General features: G+C 56.5%; 1 protein-coding gene across 2 annotated transcripts; it reads right to left on the bottom strand.

The window, feature by feature from the left end:
- Positions 1-5,090: 5,090 nt before the first annotated feature.
- KMT5C (lysine methyltransferase 5C) lies at positions 5,091-13,304 on the bottom strand. 2 transcript variants are annotated; one of them, XM_033224467.1, is made up of 9 exons: positions 13,190-13,304; positions 11,136-11,390; positions 10,802-10,967; positions 10,331-10,440; positions 9,348-9,511; positions 9,212-9,231; positions 6,851-6,987; positions 6,518-6,702; positions 5,091-6,248 (listed from the first exon to the last, which is right to left on the bottom strand). In XM_033224467.1, the coding sequence occupies exons 2-9, from the start codon at positions 11,243-11,245 to the stop codon at positions 5,755-5,757; spliced, it is 1,386 nt and encodes a 461-aa protein (XP_033080358.1). In that variant the 5' UTR covers positions 11,246-11,390; positions 13,190-13,304; the 3' UTR covers positions 5,091-5,754. The 2 variants fall into 2 exon arrangements, with proteins under 2 accessions (XP_033080358.1, XP_033080359.1); XM_033224468.1 differs by lacking the exons at positions 11,136-11,390; positions 13,190-13,304 and having other exon boundaries at positions 10,535-10,944.
- Between the last annotated feature and the right edge of the window lie 10,465 nt (positions 13,305-23,769).

Below are 23,769 nucleotides of genomic sequence, written 5' to 3'. Positions count from 1 at the left end.
ACCTGGCTCATTTCCCCTCCCAGAACATCGCGATCCCCATCACGTGAGCCAGCTTATTCCCAACAGAGTCCCCTGGTGTCCACCCTTTTGGCACCCACACCCACAGCCAGGAGTAGCAGCCTGCTCAGTTCTCCAGTGCATCAGGCTCACCCCGCACCCCCACCCCACAGAGGCCCCTGTCAGTCTCTCCTACGACACATATCGCCGCAATTTCTCCCGTGACCCCCACCAGACTGCCAGCACCCAGAGGACGCTCAGAGCTCCCTCGGAATCATTCTTTACTCCTTCCCCATCCTGGCACAGAGCCCTAGGGTTCTAGCCTGGTCCTGCTGAGGGAGCCGTGAGACCAGTCAGCCTGGGGTGCTGGTTTTCCCAACTGGCGCTCCCTGAACTATCAGCCTCTCAAAGGGGCTCTTAGGAGGGGGAAGTCCCAACCTCTGACTGAAGCGGCCCTCTGAGGCCCAGGGTTCAAAGGTGACTACAACTAATCATGACAACTTGCAGGGTGACCCTAGACAAGCTTCTTGACCTGTGTGAACCCAAGGTTCCCCAAGGCAAACTAAGATGGCTCAGGGCCCCATTATCAGAGGAGGTGGAGCTGGGTGAGCTCAGAGGACTGACTCCATCCTGCTCTCTGCTCCATGATGACCTGTCCATCACCTGCCCTCCACACTGCCCAGGACACACCCTAGGCGGGCCATCCCCCAGGATGACGCCACCTCTGAGATCTTGGCCTCCTGACTTCGTCTCTGACCACAACCCGAGAATGGGGTGAGGGTACAGGGTGTGGACTCAGCTACAGGAGGGCTTCCTGTTCATGCAACGTGCCCAGAGCCTTGCCGCAGGCACAGAGGCGCTGGTAGAACCATGGGGGCAGGACCCCTCTCTGAGTCACAGAATGGAACTAAGTTTGTGAGGTCACCCAGGTAACATCCCAAGCACAGGGCACCACACCTGTGCAGCCCCAACAGCCTCGTGACCTCCCCTAGCCTCTAGAGCCGTGTCTAGAACCCATTTTTGCGCTGTTGGCCAGCCTTCCTCCTTCCTCCTCCTCCCATCTTCTCTTCACTGCTTCCAGATCTCATCTCAGCACATTCTCACACTCCCGACCCCTTCTGCGGCTGCCACTGCCCCACTGATGCCTGAGCCAGGGGCAGGGGCAGACCTGCCCGGCCTGGCCTACAGCCTGGTGGACCATCACATGTGCAAACTCTGAACACCTCCAACATGTGCTCTGGTTGGCTTTCCCTGGTGTCTAGTAGCCGCGTCCTGAGACCCCCAGTGCCAGCCTCACAGTCTCAGCAACCTCCCAGGTCAGAGAAAACTGAGGCCATTCCACTTATTCCTACCCCCACCCAGAACACCTGCATCGTTGTTCGCTCAACCTCCTCCTCACTTCTTTCTCCTCCTCCAGCCCCATCTCTTCTATCCTTCCATCATCCACTTTCCCCTTCCTCTGCAGTTCTTCCCTCAGAACCTGCTCTGTCCTCCCAGCCTCCAGATCATGGATCCTGAAGGTCACCTGCTCTGCCTCTCCTACTCACTGTCCCTTGGCTCCTGGGGCACAGCTTCGCCTCCTCTCTCTGGGTTTCCCTCTTCCCCATCCTGAAGGTGGCAGAGCCCGAACGGTTCTGAAAATGAGTTGGGTCTAGGCCCTGAAGCTTACTAACCATGTGGCCTGGGACAGGTTCACTAGCCCCTCCACACTGTCGTCTTTTCATCTGAAATACGGTAACAATGACATAAATGACACCTCCACTTCCTAGGGTTGTGGGGAGGACGGCGATGTGAAAACATACAAAGCAGCAGAGCGTCTGGCCCTGCTCTTCTCAGTGTGTGGGGTCTCTAGCCAGACAGACGATTTGAGTCACTCAAATGAGCATGTCGGCTCAATTCTGGTGCCCCATCTTGTACTGGACAGAGGGACTGATCGACCGGACAGACAGCCCAGGGATGACCCCAGAAACCGGTGCTGGAGCTCTTGGAGGCATCTGGTTGACTAGCTTGCAGTTAGAGAGCGCCCGCCCGCACAGGGAGACATGGGGTCAGGGTGAGGAGTCCTTGGCTCGGGCCCTGCCTGCCTGCCAGCCAAATGCTGAGAGCAGTTCTAGTGCCACACACCCAGCTCAGCCCTGGCTGTCAGTGTTCCCTGTTTCATTAAACCTCCTTCCACCTTCACCTACAGCCACCAGCCTCCGAGTTCCCTGTCTCCCTTGCTCTGGCCTCCAAGTGTATGATGGGGTTCTCAGGCCCAGGCTTCGACCAGAGGACCCTCCGCCACCACCGTTTCTTCCCGTCCTTGAGCTACCTTGGTGAACTCATGACCCCAGGCCCCGGCTCCACCAGGATGCCCCCAGGTCCTGCCAGCTGGGAAGTGCCAGCATGAATTCCTCAAACTTCGTGGAAGCCAGGGTCCCCTGCAGCTGAGGGACCCCAAGCAGAACACCTACCCTCCCCAGGCCAGCTCCTGTCTGTATGGGTGACATGACTCAGAGCACCCAAGCCCCTAAGGCTGTCCTGACCATCCACGCTGCAACAAGGATAGGGAGTGATCACGATGGCCCTGGCGTCTCCCCTCCCCCACCACTCCCCAAGCACCACTTGAGCTGCTGCCCAGCTCACGCCAGAAGCTGACGTTGGCCCCCATGGGGACATCAGGCAAAGTCTGGAGACATTTTTGGTTGGGACGGAGGGATGTTCCTGGCATCTAGTGGGTGAAGACTAGGGAAGCTGCCCAACATCCTGCAATGCAGAGGACACGCCCTGCCCAGAAACACCAGCTCAGCACGGCAGCAGCGTGGAGGCCGGGAAACCCTGATCGCCAGTTTCTCAAAGCCCTCCACCTCCCGAGTTCAAATGATTCTCCCGCCTCAGCCTCCCGAGTAGCTGGGATGACAGGCATCCGCCACCACGCCCACCTCAGTTTGTACTTTTAGTAGAGATGAGGTTTCTCCGTGTTGGTCAGGCTGGTCTCAAACTCCCAATCTCAGGCAATCCGCCCGCCTTGGCTTCCCAAAGTGCTGGGATTACAGGTGTGAGCCACTGCACCCGGCTTGCCCCTGGGTTTTAACCCTTTTTGTTGGGGGTGGGGTGGGGTGGGGTGGATATAGAAACTTGTGAGAATGTGATGAACACTCTGAACCCCCTGTAAAAAATGTGCATATGAGTATGTACTCTCAACACTGAAGATTTCCGAAGGTTCCTGAAGTTCCAATGTCCACCCATGAGTCTTCAGCTAAGACCCCCTGCTCTGCTGTCCTCTTTTTCTTTTCTTTTTTTTTTTTTTTGAGACAGAGTCTCGCTCTGTGGCCCAGGCTGGAGTGCAGTGGCCGGATCTCAGCTCACTGCAAGCTCCGCCTCCCGGGTTCACACCATTCTCCTGCCTCAGCCTCCCGAGTAGCTGGGACTACAGGCGCCCGCCACCTCACCCGGCTAGCTTTTTGTATTTTTTTAGTAGAGACGGGGTTTCACCGTGTTAGCCAGGATGGTCTCAATCTCCTGACCTCGTGATCCGCCCGTCTCGGCCTCCCAAAGTGCTGGGATTACAGGCTTGAGCCACCGCGCCCGGCCCTGTCCTCTTTTTCTAAGAGCTGTTGCAACAGCACCTGAATTTCAGAAACAAAAGGCCAGGCACGGTGGCTCACACCTGTAATCCTAGCACTTTGGGAGGCGGAGGCAGGAGGATTGCTTGAGCTCAGGAGTTTGAGACCAGCCTGAGCAACACAGTGAGACACAATCGCTACCAAAAATTTTAAAAATCAGCTTGATGGGGTGGCGTGCGCCTATGGTCCCAGCCACTCGGGAGGCTGAGGCCGGAGAATTGCTTGAATCCAGGAGACGAAGATTGCAGTGAGCCGAGACGGCGCCACTGCATTCCAGCCTGGGCCACAGAGCGAGACCCTGTCTCAAAGAAAAAAAGGAAAGAAACGAACGGCATGGCTTCAGTTCATTATTCAGAGACAAATCCTTGGGGACTGCCACTGGAGCCATCTCTCTGCCGTTTGATGACCTGGAGCTCTCTCCATCCTTATTTTTACATAAGAAAGAAAACAAACAGGGTTTAGCAGGATTTGCACTATAAGAAAGAGGAATTTTCTCCCTGCAAAAGAAATAGAACAGGCCATATTATCCAATGTATCTAAACGAGTTTTAAAGTAAACAAGGTTTGACCCGTTCTCAACTGCCCCCTTGTCCCCACCTCCCAGGGCCACTGCTGAGGTGCTCATATGGGTCTCGCTGTGGCCTCTCCTCCCCCGTTGCTCCCTCTCCACCAGGGCCAAGGAGAGTTTCCTGATACCTGCGTCCTGGCCTCGTCCACCTTCACAGTAAGCTTGTTCAAGGCTGGCAGATGTGGAGGTGCACAGGGGGGTCCTGGAGCCAGCAGGTGACCTGTAGCTGCCCAAGTAAGACAGGCTCGGTGGCCCCAATGAGAAAAGCGTCTGTGAGAAGCTGGAGGTACCTGGGATCAGGGAGTGCTCACGGTCAGCCGCTGTTAGTCCTTTTGTAAAACAAGATGGCAGGGACAGTTAAGACGCCCTGGCAAAATCCAGATTCTGGATTGGACCTGAAGAAACAAGATTCATCATCCTGGCCTCAGACACAGCAAAGTCCAAGATGCCACAGCTGAGGAAGGCCCTGTCAGCGCCGCCTCCCCCAAGCCTGGCCCTGGTGTCCTGGGCAGCCCCCACACCCCCACTCAGCCAGCCACCACCAGTCTCTCTCTGTTTGGACTGAGATGTGGGAGGGGCCTCTCACTGAGAAGTGCCAGAAGGGAGAACGAAGGGCCCTCAAGTCCCCATGTGGCCTTGGCAAGTCACTCTGCTTGCTAAACCTTGTTGACCTCACCTGGAAAATGGGAGGACCCGCTCCTAGGAGAGGATGGGTCTGAAGGCATTTTTATAAGCACAGCCCGAGTGGGGATGGGGCTCCAGCCTCAGTCCCCCTAGTCCGTCACCCTCCCAAATCTCTCTCCTGACAGCTCTCAGGGCCGCAGGCCTGGGTTGCCTCTTCCCCTTCTCACCAGCACAGCTGAGGGTCTCACCCTCCCCATATCCCTTCAAAACATAAGCCAAAACAAAAACGCCAAGGGCGCTGCTTATAACAAGGTTTTAATAAAATAAAAAGTTCAAGTGCTTCCAATCCCCCCACATACCCCTTTCTGGTGTGGGGGAGGGGAGGGAGCCCCCCACCCCAATAGCACCAGGATAGCACCATGAGAAAGATGAGGTTGCACCCGGCCTCCCTGAGACCCACAGGGGGTGGTGAGGGGAACATGCCCCGATACCCCCAACTTTCCTCCCACCGTAGACAGCTGCAGAGCTGAGAGCGAACCCAGTCCCCTCGTGAGGGCAGTCTCTGGGGAGCGCCACCCCTGTCAGTTCCACCTCCTCCTGAGGCCTGTACTTCCGGGGAGATGCTGTGGCTGGCCCCTGCCCCTTATGGCTTTGCTCCCTGGGGAGGAAGGGGCTGAGGGAGGCGGATGGCTCCTGCAGTCCTGAGGCTGGGGCAGGGGTGGGAAGGGCAGCAAATGGCCAGGGCTCCCTGTGGGAGTGGGGGTGGCTCAGGGGTCAGCAGTCACAAAGCGTCAGGGGTCACATCCCTGGGGGTGTCCAAACCAACCCCGTTCCAGGGTCGGAGCTATGCTGGAGTCAAGGGTCAGCTCCCTCCCAGAGGTCCAAGGACTCCTTCTGGAGGTCCTGGGGAGTAGCCAGGAGAGAGACCCCCTCTCCCTGCTGGGCCTCCCCGTCTGGCCTGTCACAGCTCTTCACCGTCGACATCTAGGTCGATGGAACCGTGGCTGACCACCAGCCGTAGGCGCTTGGGTGGGGAGAAGGGGGCGAAGGCGAGGGCCTGCTTCGGGATCAGGATGGGGCCTGGGGTCCCAGCAGGGGCTGGGGTGGCTGGTGGGGCTGGGGCCAGGCGACGAAGGTCCACCCGCACCACGTAAGGCAGCCCATAGCGCCGGGCCCAGTGCCAGTCCTGCTGGGGGACCCAGCGGGCGCGGGGGGGCTGGCCCAGGGCCACCAGGGCCTCTCCTCGCAGGCGGCAGTGGGGGCCACAGCCTCCCCATCGGTGCAGGGAGATGCGGGCGGCATGGTGGGTGGAGAGCACTGGGGCCCTCCGGGGCCGGGGGCGTGGGCGCTTCCGGGACCGCACTCGGGGCTGGGGCTGAGGCAGCCACTGGAGCCAGAGGGGTGAGGTGTCTGGGCGGGCACTACAGGCTGGCAGGCGCAGGGGTTGGCAGGCGGCTGTGAAGGTCCAGGTGGCAGGGAGAGGAGGAACAAAGGAGAGGTGAAGTCAGTGCAAGCTGGGCCGGTCCTCCTCTGGACAAGGAGGCGGCTCTGCCCTGCACTCCCCAGAGGAACGATGTAGGCAGAACTGCTCAACAGCGAGGCCTGCCAGGGGCTGAGGGTGGGAGGCAGGGTGCCAGGCTAGGCAGAGAGCTCAGAAGAAAGGAGACAGATGACCAGGAGCACACAGGGTAGGGGCTGCCGGGATGGCAGGGAGGGGTGCTCACCACAGAACGGGTCCCGGCGCAGTGGGGACGGGTGCACGCAGACCCGAGGGCCCAGCAGGCCCTGTCGGCCGCCGCTGTCCAGGCCTTGCAGCCGCCGCTTGGTCTCACGTAGCTGGTACTTGTCCAGGGGCCGTGGTGGCAACGCAGGCTCCCTAGGTCTCGTTCGGAAAGCTCCTTCGCCTCTCCTGGGAGATCGGGTGGAGGGGAGATGAGAGGCTGGGGCCGGACACGCTCAGGGATGGGCCCCGAGGGTGCGTTTCTGGGCTCAAGAAGCCCAGATGCCCGGGGCAGCTAGCCTGTCCTGAACCCACCCGCCTCTTGCCTGGTCCCCACCTCTCACAGGTGTAGCATTCACAGTGCTCATTCTTCTCGCCGAAGAAGCCCTCACCGTAGAAGCACGTCACCTCGTCCCCAGGCTCGATGTCCCGGAGCACCTTGACACAGGCGGCGTTCCCATCTGCAGGCACAAACTGAGGGCAAAGCCCGCTCAGCGCCCTGGCCCAGGGCACAGGGGAGGGCTCACCCATCCCCACGCCTGGCCGGACACCCTGGCCCTGAGCATCCTCTTCTGGAATGGGGCAACAGCCGAGCCCCGAAAAGTGGCATTCTGAGGCGGCTGCCTTGTCCCGGGCCTGTCCTTTGCCGGTAGCCCCTGCACAATCCACCCACTGGCTGGTTTCCACCCCTCCCCGCAGGACGATGATCTAACCTGACCTGCTGGCAGCATGCAGCGCCAGCAGTGGTGACCGCTCCCTCCTGCCTCTGTGGCCTTGTGCCAAGCCCCACCTCTTCTGCCACACGCAAGCCCATCCCCTCCTGAGCTGCCTGCCCCCCACCAAACTGTTCCTTGGCAGCTGAGGTCTGAGCTCTGCCTGCCATGGGCTGCCCCCGCTTCTCTGAGGCCCGCCTCCACTCCACAGCCCAATCCGTGTGTGCTCTGGCCCTGCCTTTGGGATCATTCACCCAGGAGCTGCCCCGCAGGCTCCTCCCGGGCCCCACACAGCTGTGCCTCCCTCCCTGTTCCCCGTCTAGAAGGGGGCATGACCACTGTCCACCCAACTGTCCATTTATCCATCCACTCAAGACTGACATTTGCCGGGGAGTAGCCCTCGCCACCTGCCTGCCTGACGGCCCCCACACCAACCGGCCACTACCTCCTAAGTGCGCCACCTCCCACATCCTCATCCTCCTTGCCTCCCTGAAAACCCTACTGGAGTCAGCCCCTCATCACCTCTCTGTGGCCACCCTGCCTCCAGCCTCTCCCCCTCCTGCCAAGCCTCTTGCACATGGGCCTCCAGGGTGACCTAAAAACCAAGCTTCCCATTATACGCCCTGGGGGGAGCTTCCGTGGCTCCCTGGCCCGGGCCACAAGGCCTTGCTGCCCAACCAAAGCCGTCATTGGGCACCCCCAGGCCTCCGGTGTGCCGTGTCCTGCTAGACGCCCTCCTTTGCCCCTGATTTCCTTTAACACCTAGGGAAATTCTGCCTCTCTGTCGATGCCCAGCATGGCATCGCTTCTGTGAAGCCAGATGGTTCTAGATCGCTGGCGAGTCGGCCGCCCTCTCCTGTGCTCAAGGTGGCTAGCGCACACTCACCCTGCAGAGCCTCTCCAGGTACCACCTTTCGTTTCCATCCCACCCAGTGTCTGTGTGTGGTGCCAGATCAGGGCCGCACATTCGCTGTCCAAAACCCTCTGGCACACCTGACCAGCCTGCAGAGTTCCTGGGCAACCAACCCCATCTGAGATGAAAAACCAAAGGCCAGGGGTAGCATAGCCAGGACCCCAACTCAGTTCTGACCCTGGAGCTGAAGATCTGGACCCCTTTGTCACGCCTCCCGGGGTGCCCCTCCGAGGTCTGTGCTCCAGAGGGTCCACCCTCAATGCCTTCCTGGAGCCGACCCTCCTCATTCCTTCCGCTTCCCGGCTATAGGACAACCGGCGGCCTCTCCTCAGTATGTCTGGACAGCATCCTGAGTCCTGACCCCTGACCCCTGGGGCTCTCTGGCCTCCCTGCTCCTGACACCACAGCTGCCTGTGTTGCTCCCTGCAAGTCTGGGAGCTCCCACCACAGGGCCCTGCCTCACTGCCACACTCCCTGCCCAAATTGGCACAGCTCCCAGCTCAGTTTTCAGAGAAGAAAGATGGCCAGCAGCTGGCAACCAGGGTTCCAGCGCAACTGCACAAACAGCCAGGCAACACTGGCCAAGCTGGAGCCCCTTCCTCCTTTTTGGTAGCCTTGTGACCAAATACCCACTCTGCTCCTTCCAGGACCCGTGGGAAGCCGTGGAGACAGGGGGCAGCATTGGGCTCTTTTTTTGTTTTTATTTTTGAGACAGAGTCTCGCTGTGTCACCCAGGCTGGAGTGCAGTGGCGCGATCTCGGCTCACTGCAAGCTCCGCCTCCCAGGTTCACGCCATTCTCCTGCCTCAGCCTCCCGAGGAGCTGGGACTACAGGTGCCCGCCACCACGCCCGGCTAATTTTTCGTATTTTTAGTAGAGATGGGGTTTCACCGTGGTCTCGATCTCCTGACCTCATGATCCGCCTGCCTCGGCCTCCCAAAGTGCTGGGATTACAGGCGTGAGCCACCACGCCTGGCCAGCGTTTGGCTCTTTACTGACCAAAAACCCTTTCCCCAGGCCGCAGGCACCCTTTCTTCCCACGTGGCCACTCCTCCCGAGTCCCAGGGCCTTACCTTGCAGTTGGGCTTGCAGTCTGGAGCCAGTTGGGGCAGGAGAGAGAAGAGAGGTGGGTGAGCTCAGAGCTCAGTCGGCAAACCCTCCCACTACCTCCCTCCAGCTCTGCCTGGCCCCATCCCATCCCACCCTCACCATGGTTGATGAAGGCGGCTGGGCCCAGCCACAGCTGAGCACTTCGCTTGCGGGTTGAGTACATGATGCTGAAGTCATTCTCACCGGCCCTCAGCAGCCCCTCATCCGCCTCCCGCAGCTCTGCGATGCAGCCCACCAGCAGCTCCAGCTTCTCATTCTTTTTCCTGCCAAGAGGCCAGGGGGCGGGGCTGTGGGCAATGCCTGGCCTCCTGCAGGTGCTCAGGGGACTCGGGCCTCTGGCACAGAGGCACCCAGGAAGCAGGGACTCCTGTGCGCTGGTGCTGGCTACTGGCGATCCGTCTTCCAGATCTTCCTCTTCCCCTCCCGCCTGGGTGGGCTTCCCTGCTCCAGCCCACAGCCTCACAGGACCCTGCTGCTGAAAGCCTTCAGGACAGCACGCACGCAGCAGATATAGCCCCCATTCTCTCCCCTCATTCTCATAGCACCTGCTCCCAATTCCCTCCTGTCTGGACTCCCCGCTACTTGCCCCACCAGACCCTCAGGCTGGTGCTTCCCCTCTCAGTGTGAGCCTCGCCCTGGGAGCACTTGCTCATTCCTCGCAGCTCCCCTGCAGCATGTACCAGCCGGGACCAGTGACTGCATGTTGACTTGTCTGCCACCCGCCTCCTCACCAGACTGTGAACCCCGCAGGGGCAGGGTCTCTTCACTGCACTCAGGGGTGTTTAACATGTGGTGGGGGCTCAGGTCACGATGAGGTAAGGACAGCGCACCCCTAAGCAGAAGCCTAGTTCTTTCCTGGAAGCCCCAAGAACCCTGGGGTCACATCTGGGGTCTCCCGCTCCAGCAGCACCCTGGTAGCCACAAAGGTCTTCCAGGATTAGCCCCACTACCTTCCTAGGAGGCCCGGAGGACCAGGCACCTCTCTTTTCCCCGGTTGGCCAGTCCATGAACAGAGGGTCTCTCTTGTCCCCTCTGAGCCCTGTCTCTTCCAAGGAGACCCGGAGGGAGTCCTGCCCTCTTACCAAGCACGAGTGGACACGATCTTGGCCCCGTTGGTCTCCATGGAGTAGCGTGTGCAGGGCAGGATGGTAAAGCCACTTTCCGGCAGGAAGGCACGGAGGTAGCGATAGACCTGGTGAGGGTGAGGGTGGGGGTGAGGAGGCGGGGCAGGGGCATCTTTGGCCCTCTCTCTCCAGGAATCTAGGCCTGCTCTGCCACTGACTCACTGTGTGGTCTTGGGGGCCTCGTGTTCCCTCTCGGGGCCTCAGTTTCCTCATCCGTCAAATGAAGAGGTTGGAGTACATCTCAGAGGGCCCCCCCAACTCTCCTCTCCTAGGATTCTCTGAGCCTTGCCTCAGATGGTCCCAAGGGCTAGGAAGTCAGGGGGCCCCAGGGGCTGTGCTGAGGGACTCTAGAGCGTCTGCCAGGCAGGACCGAGCCTGGTGAGCAGGGAGGACACGCGGTGAGGACGGGGGAGGGGAGGGCGCCCTCACGTGGGTCTTGAGGGCAGCCTCCTGCCGCGGGCCCCGGCTCTGGAAGTAGTGGGCCGTCCAGCCTCCCACCGTCAGGGCCCGGTACGCAGCCTCCAGGTCCCGCTGCCTCAGGAAAGTTTCCAGCGCTGAGCGCAGGTGCTGCTGTCGCCGCAGTGGGGGCACAGGGCTGGGGGAGAGGGCATGCCTGGGTCCCAGGGCCTTCCCGGGCCCCGGCCCCAACCCCCACTTGGAGCTGAGGGGAGGACCAGGCTGAGGAGAGGGCTGAGGGGCGGCAGTGGTGCAAGGGGAGGGGTCCTGACCCCTCGGGCCCACCCTCGCCCCCAGGCCGCCTCACCTGACGTTCATCTTATGGGTGCGGAAACCGAGGTAGGGGTCCAGGACGAGGCTGGTGGCCAGGTCGTCGTTCTCGCACAGTTCTCGTGCTGTCACTCTGTCCGGCCCCATGGTGCCCTGCGGACCATGCTGCCTCTGGCAGAGAGCAGGAACAGGTGAGAGGGCAAGGCAGGCGCGGGGAGCCTGGCGTGGTGCTGACTCCACTCCTGCGCTACTCAGAAGCCGTGGGGGATGCTGGTGAGCCCCACAATCTCATCTGCAAAATGGGGAGAAAAGCAGTGCTGACTTCACCGGGCTGCTGGCGAAGATGGAACGCAACAAGTACTTCTGAGAATAGGGAAACCCCAGAGCCATGTCAGCCATCACCTTAGCATCTCTATCCCCTCTTGCTCTGCAGGGCAGACACAGGCCCCGTAAACACACAACCCCCACGTGCACACACACACGGGCACCAGGCACACCCATGCACATTCAGACTGACACACACAGAGGCCCCTGCCCATGTGCACAGAGACCCCCCCACTATCTCTGTGGGCCCAGGGAAAGCTGACTGGCAGCAGGGATCACCCTAAAGGCTTAGCAAGGTGGGGAGTCGCCTCACCCCTAGCCCTCAAGGAGGAAAAGTCAAAGCTTCCCGCCAGCCCGAGGTCCCGCCCTCCACCCCCACCACGACCCAGCCTCGGTCTCCGCCCCCTGCCTCCCCGGCAGCCTTCGGGAGTGGTCAGGAGGCTTCGGGTGAAGCCCCAGGCAGCCTGGAGGCGGGTGAGGGGAGGGAGGGCAGGGGAGGGATCCCAGCACCTGCTCCCTCTCCAAGGATTCCAGGGGAGGGGGGCTCAGAGGACAAAAGCAGGGGTGGGGTGGGGAGCAAAGGAAGACTATGGGGAGGCAGCACAGGTCAACATTTACAAAAACATGTTTTTAAAGCGGAGCCAGGAGAGAATGGAGAGATGAAGGAAACCATCCAAACCCCTAACCGTACGGAGGGCCAGCCTCGTCCCCGCACCAGGGCGCCCCAGGCTCATCTGCGCCCGGGAGGGGAGGAGATGGGGCAGGGCAAGGAGCGGGAGCTGCAGAGACGGCTGTAGAGGGGTCGGGGACAGACTGGGAGGTTGCGGAAGAGAAAGAGGGGGCGCTGCGGGAGGGCACCAGGGACGGCGGGGAAGCTGGAGGCAAGGACAGAAACGCACAGCCGGGGGGCCGTGCGGGGGAGAAGGCTGCAGCCGGGCCTGGGGGTGCTCAGAGGGGTGTGAGGAAGGGAAGGGGGTGCCAGGGAGGGCAGAGAGCGGGGAAAGGCCTAGGGACCCAGGGAGGAGCCAGACGGGAGACCTGGGTGGGGGGGCGACCCAGGGACGGTGGAGAGGATCCTGGGTGTCCAGTGAGTGAGGGGCCTGAGAGGGCCGACAGGGGCCTAGGGATCCAGACGGGGCTTGGTGGGGTCCTGGGGAATCCAGGAAAGGGAGACCCTAGGGAAGGGCCTGGGGGCCCAGGGAGGGGCCTGGGTAGGCGGTGAGAGCCCAGGGCAAAGGACCTGGAGGGTCAGAGGCCAACCTCAGCGTCCAGGGAGAGCCAGGAGAGGGGCAGAGGGGTCAGGGAGACAGGGTTCTAGGGCACAGAGAGACCTAGAAGGTCCAGGAGGAAGCCTGGAGGGTGACAGGAGGTCAGGGATTGGCCCTGGGGGTGCAGGGAGGGCCCAGGGGTGAGAAGGGGGTCAGGGAGAGGCTCTGAGGGTGCAGGAAGAGGCCTAGGGGTGCAGGGAGAAGCCTGGAGGGTGAGGTCAGGGACAGGCCCTGGGGGATGCAGGAGGAGGCCTGAGGGTGCAGGGAGGGCCGTGGACGTAAGAAGGGGGTCAGGGCCCGGGTAAGGAAGCACAGGAAGGAGGCTGCGGTGCCGCGAAGCTCGAGGCCCGGCGAGGGGACGGGAGACTTGGGTGCCTGGACACGAGGAGGGGCCGGGCGGGGTGGGGGGCAGTCGGGGCAGGGGGCGACTGGGAGCCAAGGCGGCGCAGGGCTGGGGCCGTGAAGGGGCTCAGAGATCGGGCCCCGCGCCGCCCCTCACCCGCTTCTCCTCCTCCTCCTCCTCCTCCTCAGGCGCCCGCGCCGCCGCCGCCAACACCTCCCACTGCCTCCTTCAGCTCTCGTCAAACACTGTCGCCGCACCTCCCATCTGCTCGCCGGGCCCGCCCCGCCAAGGCTACTGAGGCTTTCTATTGGTCACGGCTACCGCCACTCCTCCGTTGCTGCGAAGCTCCAGCACTCCCATTGGTCAAGCCCCACTCTTTCCCCGCCCGGTTCTAGTCAGTACCCAGATAAAGCCCTGCCACGCCCCCGCCGCCGTCAAACGCCGCGAACTGTTGTCAGTGGCTCACATCGCTGTCCCTCAGTCTCTGCCATAGAGACTTGTCCCGCCTCCTCTCCCACTGCGGCCTGAAATCGACGCACTCATTGGCCGAAAGCGCAGTCGCTCCGGGCGAAACTCGGGTTGGGTCGGGTTATTCAGGTCCAAGTGGAAAGAGGGCGGGCTCTGCCAGCACCAGTAGTCGTATATGACTGGCTGGCCTTGGGACAGCTCCTCTTTCCATTGGGTAAGGCATCCGTCCATCACCATAGAGTTGCGGCCTTTCTATTCTCTTTCTCCGAGGAAAGCTTCAGCCGCAGGAGGGAGAAAGCCAGAGCGGGCGGGAGGAAGACGGTGAATGTGTGCGCACCGCCATCCCTCTCCCCTCCCTCCCGGCGAAGCCTGCGGTTACTAAGGCGACGAAACTTTATTGACAGCTCTGCCTGGCTACAAAGGGCTCTTCAGTCTCTCTCTCTCCCAGACCACCGTCTCTCTCCCTCCCTCCCCGTTTACACCGCTGCGTTTCGGGAGTATCCACAGCCATTCTGTGGGACCTTCCCGCGATATGAACGGGGTCGGATGGAGGGGAGGCTGAGGGAGGAGTGGGGACTTTTGAGACAAGTCCTGACTCCTGGGGCGCTCCCCTGGGGCACCCCCCAATTGGGATCACCCCCTACCTCAATCCTGGAGGCAAACGTAACTAACAATTCATCATAATTACGCCCAGAGTAATAAGCTCCACACTCAGAACAGGCGGTCTTTGTTTGCTTGTTTGTTTGTTTCGCCACAGACATCCTTCGCTTAACGACACTGATACCATCTGGGCAGTGCGTGTTCAGGCGATGTCGTCATCCTGCCAACATCCTAGAGCAACATCACTCACACCTACGTGGCAGGGCTGCGGGCACCTGGGCTGTAAGGTGGCCGGCGGCTCCTGGGCCACACAACTGTGCGGCAGGTTACTGTCCGGTAACACAATGTAGGCGCTTGTGTGTCTACTCATAGAAAAGGTACCGTAAAAATTCGGTATGTCAGTTTTATAGGATCACTGTCAGACATGCGGTTCACCTGTATAGCTATAAATAGTGGGCCCTTGGCCGGGCGCGGTGGCTCAAGCCTGTAATCCCAGCACTTTGGGAGGCCGAGACGGGCGGATCACGAGGTCTGGAGATCGAGACCATCCTGGCTAACACAGTGAAACCCCGTCTCTACTAAAAAAATACAAAAAACTAGCCGGGCGAGGTGATGGGCGCCTGTAGTCCCAGCTACTCGGGAGGCTGAGGCAGGAGAATGGCGTGAACCCGGGAGGCAGAGCTTGCAGTGAGCTGAGATCCGGCCACTACACTCCAGCCTGGGTGACAGAGGGAGACTCCGTCTCAAAAACAAACAAACAAACAAACAAACAAACAAAAATAGTGGGCCCTTAAAACAATGCATGGCACAGAGTAGGTGCTGTTTTGGGGGGAGGTGTGTGTGTGTGTTTGAGACAGAGTATCGCTCTGTCGCCCAGGCTGGAGTGCAGTGGAGTGATCTCGGCTCACTGCAGTCTCCGCTTCCCAGGTTCAAACGATTCTCTTGCCTCAGTCTCCCAAGTAGCTGAGATTACAGGCATGCACTACCACACTCGGCTTTTTTTTTTTTTTTGGAGACGGGTTTCACCATGTTGGTCAGGCTGCTCTCGAACTCCTGACCTCAGGTGATCCACCTGCCTCAGCCTCCCAAAGTGCTGGGATTACAGGCGTGAGGCACCACGCCTGGCATGTATTGTGTTTTGAGACAGGGTCTTGCTCTGTCACCCAGGCTGGAGTGCAGTGGTGTGATCTTGGCTCTCTGCCTCCCAGATTCAAGTGATTCTCCTGCCTCAGCCTCCTGAGTAGCTGGGATTACAGGTGCCCACCACCATGCCTGGCTAATTTTTGTATTGTTAGTATAGGCGTGGTTTCACCATGTTGGCTAGGCTGGTCTTGAACTCCTCAGGTGATCCACCTGCCTCAGCCTCCCAAAGTGCTGGGATTACAGGTGTGAGCCACTGCGCCTGGCCTAGGCACTTTGTTAATATGTACGGAATGAATGTATGAATGACCAACCAATAAGGATGAAGCTGATAGTCTCTATGTTGCTCTGTGACTTTGAGGAAGTGACTTGCCATCTCTGGGCTTCGGGTTCCCATCTATAAAACAAAGACCATACACTTGTTTGGCTTCCCGCTTCCCACCGTTTGTTCATGCAATTTCTTCTCCAACGAGGACTATCCCTTAACCCCATGCTTTACCTCCCTAATCTCTCGTGAGCTCTGGAATACTCCCTAACTCAGGCAGGCACCACAACAGCTATAGTCGACCACACCTTTCTTGGGACCATCACTTTGGCCAGGACCATGCTGGCAGAAGGGAACTGGGGCTGGGGACTTGCCATGGAGCAGCCAGAAGAGACAGAGGTGGACAGAGGTGGCCGTACAAGGGCAAGGTGATGCCTACTGTAACTCTCTGTTCATCAGTGGGGAGAGACAGGTGACCAGCTCCAGAAGAGAAAAGCAGCCTTACCCAGGGAGGGGGAAATGGCAAGCATAAAGGACTCCATAAAAACCTCAGCTAACTGGAAACGTCGTATCAGTGTGTATGAAGTGCAGTCCTTCTACTAGTGGGTGGGCGTACACTCTAGAGAAACTCTCCAACTTGGAATAAAGAGATAAACGCCAGAATGCTCGCTGTCCTGTTTGTAACAGTGAGGAACTGGAAATGGTCTCCGTGTCCGTCTCCTGAACGATGGATACATGAGTCCTGGTATATTGATACAGGGGAACACCATAGGTCAGTGAAAGTAGATGCACCAGCATCCCATATATCACCAGAAGTCTACAATGGCATTGTGGAAGTCTACAATGCCATTGACACGAAGTTTTAAAACACATAAAATGGCCGGGCACGGCTGCTCGCGCCTGTAATCCCAGCACTTTTTGAGGCCAAGGCAGGTAGCTCACCTGAGGTCGGAAGTTCAAGACCAGCCTGGCCAACATGGTGAAACCCTGTCTCTACTAAAAATACAAAAACTTACCCAGGCATGATGGTGGGCGCCTGTAATCCCAGCTACTTAGGAGGCTGAGGCAGGAGAATTGCTTGAACCTGGGAGGCAGAGGTTGAGGTGAGCTGGAGGTTGCAGTGAGCCGAGACTGCGCCACTATACTCCAGCCTGGACAACAAGAGCGAAATTCCATCTCAAAAAACAAAACAAAACAAAACAAAACAATGGTTGCATGTGGATACATGTTGCAAAAGGATACATACATGAAGGGCATGACTAACACAGGATGGGAGAGGGAAGCGGCGGCCCTTGAAGCGGAGAGGAAAGAATGCAGTTGGGAAAGCTACACACGACATTGGTATTTGTAAATTTTGTTTAAGCCCTGCGGTGGAATCCATGAGTTCATTATATTTTTCTTTTTTCTCTATTTTTTTAACCACACCTGTAACAAAACTGCATTTCTTTCTTTTTTCCTTCCTTTCTTTTTTTTTTTTTTAAGGAGTCTTGCTCTGTCACGCAGGCTGGAGTGCAGTGGCGCAATCTGGGCTCACTGCAAGCTCCGCCTCCCGGGTTCAGGCCATTCTCCTGCCTCAGCCTCCCGAGTAGCTGGGACTACAGGCGCCCACCACCAGGCCCAGCTAATTTTTGTATTTTTAGTAGAGACGGGGTTTCACCATGTTGGCCAGATTGGTCTCAAACTCCTGACCTCAGGCGATCTACCTGCCTCGGCCTCCCAAAATGTTGGGATTACAGGTGTGAGCCACCGCGCCCAGCCTACTATCTGTTCTTTTCTGTTTTTGTTTGTTTGTTTCTGTTTTTTTTTTTTTTTTTTTTTTTGAGACAGAGTCTCGCTCTGTCGCCCAGGCTGGAGTGCAGTGGCCGGATCTCAGCTCACTGCAAGCTCCGCCTCCCGGGTTTACGCCATTCTCCTGCCTCAGCCTCCTGAATAGCTGGGACTACAGGCGCCCGCCACCTCGCCCGGCTAGTTTTTTGTATTTTTTAGTAGAGACGGGGTCTCACCGTGTTAGCCAGGATGGTCTCGGTCTCCAGACCTCGTGATCCGCCCGTCTCGGCCTCCCAAAGTGCTGGGATTACAGGCTTGAGCCACTGCGCCTGGCCGTTTCTGTTTTTTTAAGAGATGGAGTCTCACTCTGTCACCCAGGCTAGAGTGCAGTGGCGTGATCTCAGCTCACTGCAACCTCCGCCTCCCGGGTTCAAGCAATTCTCTGCCTCAGCCTCCCAAGTAGCTGGGATTATAGGTGCCCACCACCACGCCTGGCTCATTTTTTTGTATTTTTAATAGAGGTGTGGTTTCACCATCTTGGCCAGGCTGGTCTTGAACTCCTGACCTCGTGATCCACCTGCCTCAGCTTCCCAAAGTGCTGGGATTACAGGCATGAGCCACTGTGCCTGGCTACTGTCTGTTCTTTTCTACAAGTCAGAAATATTTCATAATACAAATAAAATTTGACACATCAATTCCACTTCCAGGGTTTTATTCTTTTTTGTTTTATTGAGACGTCTCATTCTGTTGTCCCGGTGAGCCAAGATGGTGCCATTGTACTCCAGCCTGGGTGATGACAGAGCAAGACTCTGTCTCAAAATAAATAAATAAATAAAATAAAATAAAACCTTCAGACCTCCTGAGAACTCACTCATTATGATGAGAACAGCATGGGGGTTTACCATGATTCAATTTCCTCCACCTAGTCCTGCCCTTGACATGTGGGGGTTATGGGGTTTCAAATTCAAGGTGAGATTTGGGTAGGGACCCAAAGCCAAATCATCTCGCTCAGCATCGTTTAAAAAACAGAAAAGTAAGTCGGGTGCGGTGGCTCATGCCTATAATCCCAACACTTCGGGAGGCCGAGGCGGGCGGATCACCTGAGGTCAGGAGTTTGAGACCAGCTTGGCCAACGTGGCGAAATGCTATCTCTACTAAAAATACAAAAATTAGCCAGGCAAGGTGGCAGGCGCCTGTAACCCACCTACTCAGGAGGCTGAGGCAGGAGAATCATTTGAACCCGGGAGGCGGAGGTTGCAGTGAGGTGAGATCACGCCATTGCACTCCAACCTGGGCAACAGAGCAAAATGTCTAAAAAACAACAACAATAACAACAAAAAACCCAGAAAAGAATGTCCAACAATAGGAGATGGTTGAACCAATTCTAGCATATCTTACAACATGGAATAATGTGAAAGCTATTACTGAACACTTTTTTTTTTTTTTGAGACGGAGTCTCACTCTGTCGCCCAGGCTGGAGTGCAGTGGCGTGATCTCGGCTCACTGCAAGCTCCACTTCCCGGATCATGCCATTCTCCTGCCTCAGCCTCCTGAGTAGCTGGGACTACAGGCACCCGCCACCGCGCCCGGCTGATTTTTTTTTTTTTTTTTTGAGATGGAGTCTGGCTCTGTCGCCCAGGCTGGAGTGCGGTGGCCGGATCTCAGCTCACGGCAAGCTCCGCCTCCCAGGTTCACGCCATTCTCCTGCCTCAGCCTCCCAAGTAGCTGGGACTACAGGCGCCCGCCTCGTCGCCCGGCTAGTTTTTTTTGTATTCTTTAGTAAAGACGGGGTTTCACCCTATTAGCCAGGATGGTCTCGATCTCCTGACCTTGTGATCCGCCCGTCTCGGCCTCCCAAAGTGCTGGGATTACAGGCTTGAGCCACCGCACCCGGCCGTTGCCCGGCTGATTTTTTTTGTATTTTTAGTAGAGACGAGGTTTCACTGTGGTCTCGAACTCCTGACCTTGTGATCCGCCCACCTTGGCCTCCCAAAGTGCTGGGATTACAGGTGTGAGCCACCCCGCCCGGCCAGCTGTTACTGAACTCTTACCATACAGCAGCCGGTTTGCAAATAGCCTTGTGAGGGAGGGGCTGTTAGAATGCTTATTTTACGGACAAGCAAAGTAAGGCTTACAGAGATGATGTAACTGGCCCAGAGTTAACATCCAAGTCACAGGACTCCAGAGTCTGGTGCACTTTGCACTCCTGATGTCCGGGCGGCGCTGCCCAGAAAGAAACCAGCTGCTGATAGTTGGCGGGGTGGGTCTCAGAATTCAGGTGACATAATAAAATAAGAAGAAATGACTCATGCTGGGATGAGATGGCACAGCATGGATAGTCCCGAGAACATCATGCTAGGCGAAAGGGGCCAGAGACGAAAGGCCACATTCGGTATGACGCCATTTCTATGAAATGTCCAGGATAGGTAAATCCACAGAGACACAAAGCAAATTCACAGTTGCGGAGGCTGGGGCAAGTGACTGCTAACAGGTACGGGCTTTCCTTTTGGGATGATGAAGAAGTTCTGGAACTAGACAGTGGTGATGGTTGTACTGAATACCACTGAATTGTACACTTTAAAATAGTTAAAATGGGGCCGGGCATGGTGACTCATGCCTGTAATTCCAGCACTTTGGGAGGCTGAGGTGGTTGGATCACCTGGGGTCAGGAGTTTGAGACCAGCCTGACCAACATGGCAAAACCCCATCTCTACTAAAAATACAAAAAATTAGCCGGGCACAGTGGCAGGCACCTGTAATCTCAGCTATTCGGGAGGCTGAGGCAGAAGAATCGCTTGAACCCAAGAGGCGGAGGTTGCAGTGAGCCGAGATCACACCATTGCACTCCAGCCTGGGCAACAGAGAGAGACTGCCTCAAAAAAATAATAAAATAAGGCCAGGCGCGGTGGCTCAAGCCTGTAATCCCAGCACTTTGGGAGGCCGAGACGGGAGGATCATGAGGTCAGGAGATCGAGACCATCCTGGCTAACACGGTGAAACCCCGTCTCTACTAAAAAAAATACGAAAAAAACTAGCCGGGCGAGGTGGCGGGCGCCTGTAGTCCCAGCTACTCGGGAGGCTGAGGCAGGAGAATGATGTGAACCCGGGAGGCGGAGCTTGCAGTGAGCTGAGATCCGGCCACTGCACTCCAGCCCGGGTGACAGAGCGAGACTCCGTCTCAAAAAAAAAAAAAAAAAAAAAAAAAAAAGGTAAAATAGTTAAAATGGTATGTATATATATATATATATTTAGAGACATATATAAGTGTTTCTCTGTTACTCAGGTGCAAGTGCAGTGATGTGATCATAACTAACTCATGGCGTGGCCTCACGACATTGTTCATGTACCTACCACTGAATTGTACACTTTAAAATAATTAAAATGAACATTTTAATCCATTAATTAATTTTCGAGACAGGGTTTCACTCTGGAGTGACACAATCATGGCTCACTGCAGCCTTGCTCTCCTGGGCTTAAGCAATTCTCCCACCTCAGCCTCCCAAGTAGCTGGGATTACCTGCACATGCCACCACACCCAGCTTATTTTTAAATTTTTTGTAGAGATGGGATTTCCCTATTCTGCCCAGGCCGGTCCGGAACTCCTGGCTTCAAGCAATTCTCCAGCTTCAGCCTCCCACACACTGGGATTATAGGTGTGAGCCACAGTGTCTGGCTGTAAAACGGTGAATTTTATGTTTTTTGTGTTGTACCACACACACAAAAAGAAAAAAAGGTGGGGTGTGGGGAGTCAAAGTCACCTTGAGAATGTGATTAAAATACAGATTCCAAGGATCAGCCTCAGGGGAGACCTGGTCAAATATTCAGTCTTTTTTTTTTTTAAACAGGGTCTCACTCTGTCGCCCAGGCTAGAGTGCAGTGGTGTGATCCTAGCTCACTGCAGCCTTGACCTCCTGAGCTCAAGCCATCCTCCTGCCTCAGCCTTCTGAGTAGCTGGGACCACAGACATGCACTGCCACATCTGGCTAACTTTCTTATTTTTTGTAGAGATTAGGTCTTTCCATGTTGCCCAGGCTGGTCTTGAGCTCCTGTGCTTAAGCAATCCTACTGCCTCAGGCTCCCAAAGTGCTGGGATTACAGGCATGAGCTACTGTATCTGGCCCTATAAATATACTTATTGTATACTATATATTAATTTATATACACACAAAGATCTATATAGCTATATCTATATACATATATGATTGCACAAACACACACACACACCTCATCGTTCTCCTGCTCAAATTTTGCAATGAATTGATATTTTGTGGTAGCCAGCTCCCAATATTGTCCTCAATGACCCCTCAATCTCCACTTCTTCTTTTTTTTTTTTCTTGAGACAGAGTCTCGCTCTGTTGCCCAGGCTGGAGTGCCATGGTGCGATCTCTGCTCACTGCAACCTTTGCCTTGTGGGTTGAAGGGATTCTCCTCTCTCAGCCTCCTGAGTAGCTGGGATTACAGGCATGCGCCACCAAGCCCGGCTAATTCTTGAAGTTTTAGTAGAGATGGAGTTTCACCATTTTGGTCAGGCTGGTCTCAAACTCTTGGCCTTGTGATCCACCCACCTCAGCCTCCTGAAGTGCTAGGATTTACAGGCATGAGCCACCACGCCCGGTCCCCCATCCTCCACTTGTGGGATTCATATCCTTGGGTAGCTCGTTCCACCTCGAATAGTGCTGAGCTGTGTAACCAACAGGATATTGCAAAAATGATGGCGTGTCAAAAGTTAAGTCCTAAAAAAAACTCTGTGGCTTTCACTTGGCTCTCTCTGGGATGTCCACGTCAAGAGGACGTTGCAGGACTGGCACGGTGGCTCACACCTGTAATCCTAACACTTTGGGAGGCTGAGGTGGGTGGATCACCTGAGGTCAGGAGTTTGAGACCAGCCTGGCCAACATGGCAAAACCCTATCTCTACTAAAAATACAAAAAAAAAAAAAAAAAAATAGCTGGGCATGGTGGCGGGTGCCAGTAATCCCAGCTACTTGGGAGGCTGAGGCAGGAGAATAATTGAACCCGGGGGGTGGAGGTTGCAGTGAGCCAAGTTGCGCCACTGCACTCCTGTCTGGGCCAAAGAGCGAAACTACGTCTCAAAAAAAATAATATAAAAAAGAGGACACTGGAGCTGCCCTGCAGAGAGGTCCATGTTTTGAGGAACTGAAGCCTCAAGCCAGCAGCCAGAGAGGAGCTGAGGCCTCCCGCTAGCTCGTCAGCCATGTGCTTGGGCCACACGGGCAATAATCCTCCGGTGTCTGTCAAGTCTTCAGGTGGCTGTGCAGCCCTGGCCCATGTCTTGACTGCAACCTTCGAAGCACCCCAAAGCCAGAATCACTCAGCTAAGCCGTTCCAAAATTTGTGACCCATAAAAACCAGGTGAAGTAAACGTTTATTGTTTTCTGGAGTTGCTGTGGTTAATTAGTACACACCTAGATTAAAATCTAACTTTCTAGGCTGGGCGCAGTGGCTCACGCCTGTAATCCCAGCACTTTGGGGGCCAAGGCGGGCAAATCACGAGGTCAGGAGTTTGAAACCAGCCTGGCCAACATGGTGAAACCCCGTCTCTACCAAAAATACAAAAATTAGCCAGATGTGGTGGCAGGCGCCTGTAATCCCAGCTACGTGGGAGGCTGAGGCAGGAAAATTGCTTGAACCCAGGAGGTGGAGCTTGCAGTGAGCCGAGATCATGCCAGTGCACTCCAGCCTGGGTGACAGAGCGAGACTCCATCTCAAAACAAGCAAACAAACAAACAAACAAAAAAACAATTATTAAGAATTTCATGCTGGGCACAGGGGCTCACGCTTGTAATCTCAGCACTTTGGGAGGCCAAGGCAGACACATCACAAGGTCAGGAGTTCAAGACCAGCCTGACCAACATGGTGAAAGCCCGTCTCTACTAAAGATACAAAAATTAGCCACGCATGGTGGTGCACGCCTGAAACCCCAGCTACTTGGGAGGCTGAGGCAGGAGAATCGCTTGAATCCGGGAGGTGGAGGTTGCAGTGAGCTGAGATCGCACCACTGCACTCCAGCCTGGGTGACAGAGTGAGACTCCATCTCAAAACAAACAAACAAACATAAAAGAATGTCAGGGCTGGGCACAGTGGCACACTCCTGTAATCGCAGCACTTTGGGAAACTGAGGCAGGCGGCTCACTTTAGCTCAGGAGTTCTGAGACCAGTCTGGGCAGCTGACGAAACTCTGTCTCTACAAACATTAGCTGGGTATGGTGGCACGTTTGTAGTCCTAGCTACGGGGGAGACTGAAGTGTGAGGATGTCTTGTGCCCTGGAGGTTGAGGCTGCAGCAAGCCTGTTGATGCCACTGCACAGCAGCCTGGGCGACACAGTGAGGCCTTGTCTCTAAAAAAGAAAAAAAAAGAAAGAAAGAAAAAAAAGAATTTCAAGATGACGATAGCAGAGAGGTTTTTTTGTTTTTTTGGTTTATTTTGAGACAGAGTCTCGCTTGATAGCAGAGCTTTATTTATTTATTTACTTATT

Source organism: Trachypithecus francoisi, unplaced genomic scaffold, assembly GCF_009764315.1.
Source record: "Trachypithecus francoisi isolate TF-2019V2 unplaced genomic scaffold, Tfra_2.0 Lachesis_group12, whole genome shotgun sequence".
NCBI lineage: Eukaryota > Metazoa > Chordata > Mammalia > Primates > Cercopithecidae > Trachypithecus > Trachypithecus francoisi.
Note: the sequence above shows the minus strand (reverse complement) of the source record. Positions and strands in the feature narration are given on the sequence as shown.